The sequence below is a fragment of the Neopelma chrysocephalum genome, unplaced genomic scaffold (assembly GCF_003984885.1).
Source record: "Neopelma chrysocephalum unplaced genomic scaffold, ASM398488v2 Primary Assembly neopelma1_367, whole genome shotgun sequence".
Classification (NCBI taxonomy): domain Eukaryota; kingdom Metazoa; phylum Chordata; class Aves; order Passeriformes; family Pipridae; genus Neopelma; species Neopelma chrysocephalum.
Window position 1 is genome coordinate 1,312,562 of NW_020898031.1, and position 985 is coordinate 1,313,546.

Consider the following 985-nt stretch of genomic DNA (forward strand, 5'->3'; position numbering starts at 1 on the left):
ATTTGAGGTTTTGGCGGCCCCAGTGGGACAGATTGGGGTTGTTTTGGACCTGGGCAGGGGGCAGATTTGCGGTCTCCCCTATTTCTGGGCTGGATTTGGGGCCCCCACCTTCCAACTGTGCCCCCCCAGCTCACAACACCCCCAAATTTGCCCCCCCAGCACCTGCGCCGGGCCATGACCAGTTCCGAGTTCGTGTCCAACCTCAGCGGGATGAACGACGGGCAGGACTTTCCCAGGGAGCAGCTCAAGGTATTCCAGGGGGGCCCCGAGGCTGGAAAAGGGGGTTCCCTCCCCTGAACCCCCTCAAGCCCCCCCCACACCCCCTGACCCCTCATTTCCCCCCCAGGCTCTTTACGGCTCCATCCGCAGCAGGAAGTTGGAGTGGGCAACGTGAGTGGGGGGACCTTGGGGGGGATTTGGGGGCCGGGGGGGGCTCCCTGTGATCCTGAACGTCCCACAGGGAGGAGGAGGAGGAGGAAGAGGCCGGGGGAGGGAAGAAGATCCTCCCCCAAATCCCAGAGCTGCCGGGGGGGGCCGTGACCTTCCGCAGGGGGTGGTTGGCCAGGAAGGTCCTGGCAGAGGCTGATGGCAAGAAAAGTGAGTCTGGGGGGATTTGGGGGGCTTGGGGTACAGGGGGCAGGATTGGGGTGGGTTAGGGAGTGCAGGGAGGCAGATCTGGGGTGGTTTGGGGGCTCATGGAAGAAGATTTGGGGGATGTTTGGATCTGGTGGGGCAGATTTGGGGTTTTGGGGATCCAGGGGAGCAGAGCTGGGGTGTGGTAGGGTAGATTTGGGATCCATTGGGTCTGGCTTGTGGTGGGGGTAGATCTGGGGTGGTTTGGAGTTGGTGGGGGGCAGATTTGGGCTGTCTCTTCCTCTTTAGGGTCCCAGAGGGTGACTTTGGGGTGTGTTGGGATCTCTGGACACAGCTTTGGGGGTGGGACAGAGATGTGGGACTGTTTGAGCTCCACTGTGACCCGGGGGGG

The 985-nt window shown here is 62.4% G+C and overlaps 1 protein-coding gene across 2 annotated transcripts; it reads left to right on the top strand.

Annotated features, from left to right (window-relative positions):
• Positions 1–122: 122 nt before the first annotated feature.
• LOC113978960 (PH and SEC7 domain-containing protein 1-like) lies at positions 123–669 on the top strand. 2 transcript variants are annotated; one of them, XR_003537690.1, is made up of 3 exons: positions 123–249; positions 347–394; positions 461–628. XR_003537690.1 is itself a non-coding variant. In XM_027706333.1 (3 exons), the coding sequence occupies exons 1-3, from the start codon at positions 175–177 to the stop codon at positions 654–656; spliced, it is 315 nt and encodes a 104-aa protein (XP_027562134.1). In that variant the 5' UTR covers positions 123–174; the 3' UTR covers positions 657–669. The 2 variants fall into 2 exon arrangements, 1 of the variants encoding a protein (XP_027562134.1); XM_027706333.1 differs by having other exon boundaries at positions 347–390; positions 461–669.
• Positions 670–985: the final 316 nt, after the last annotated feature.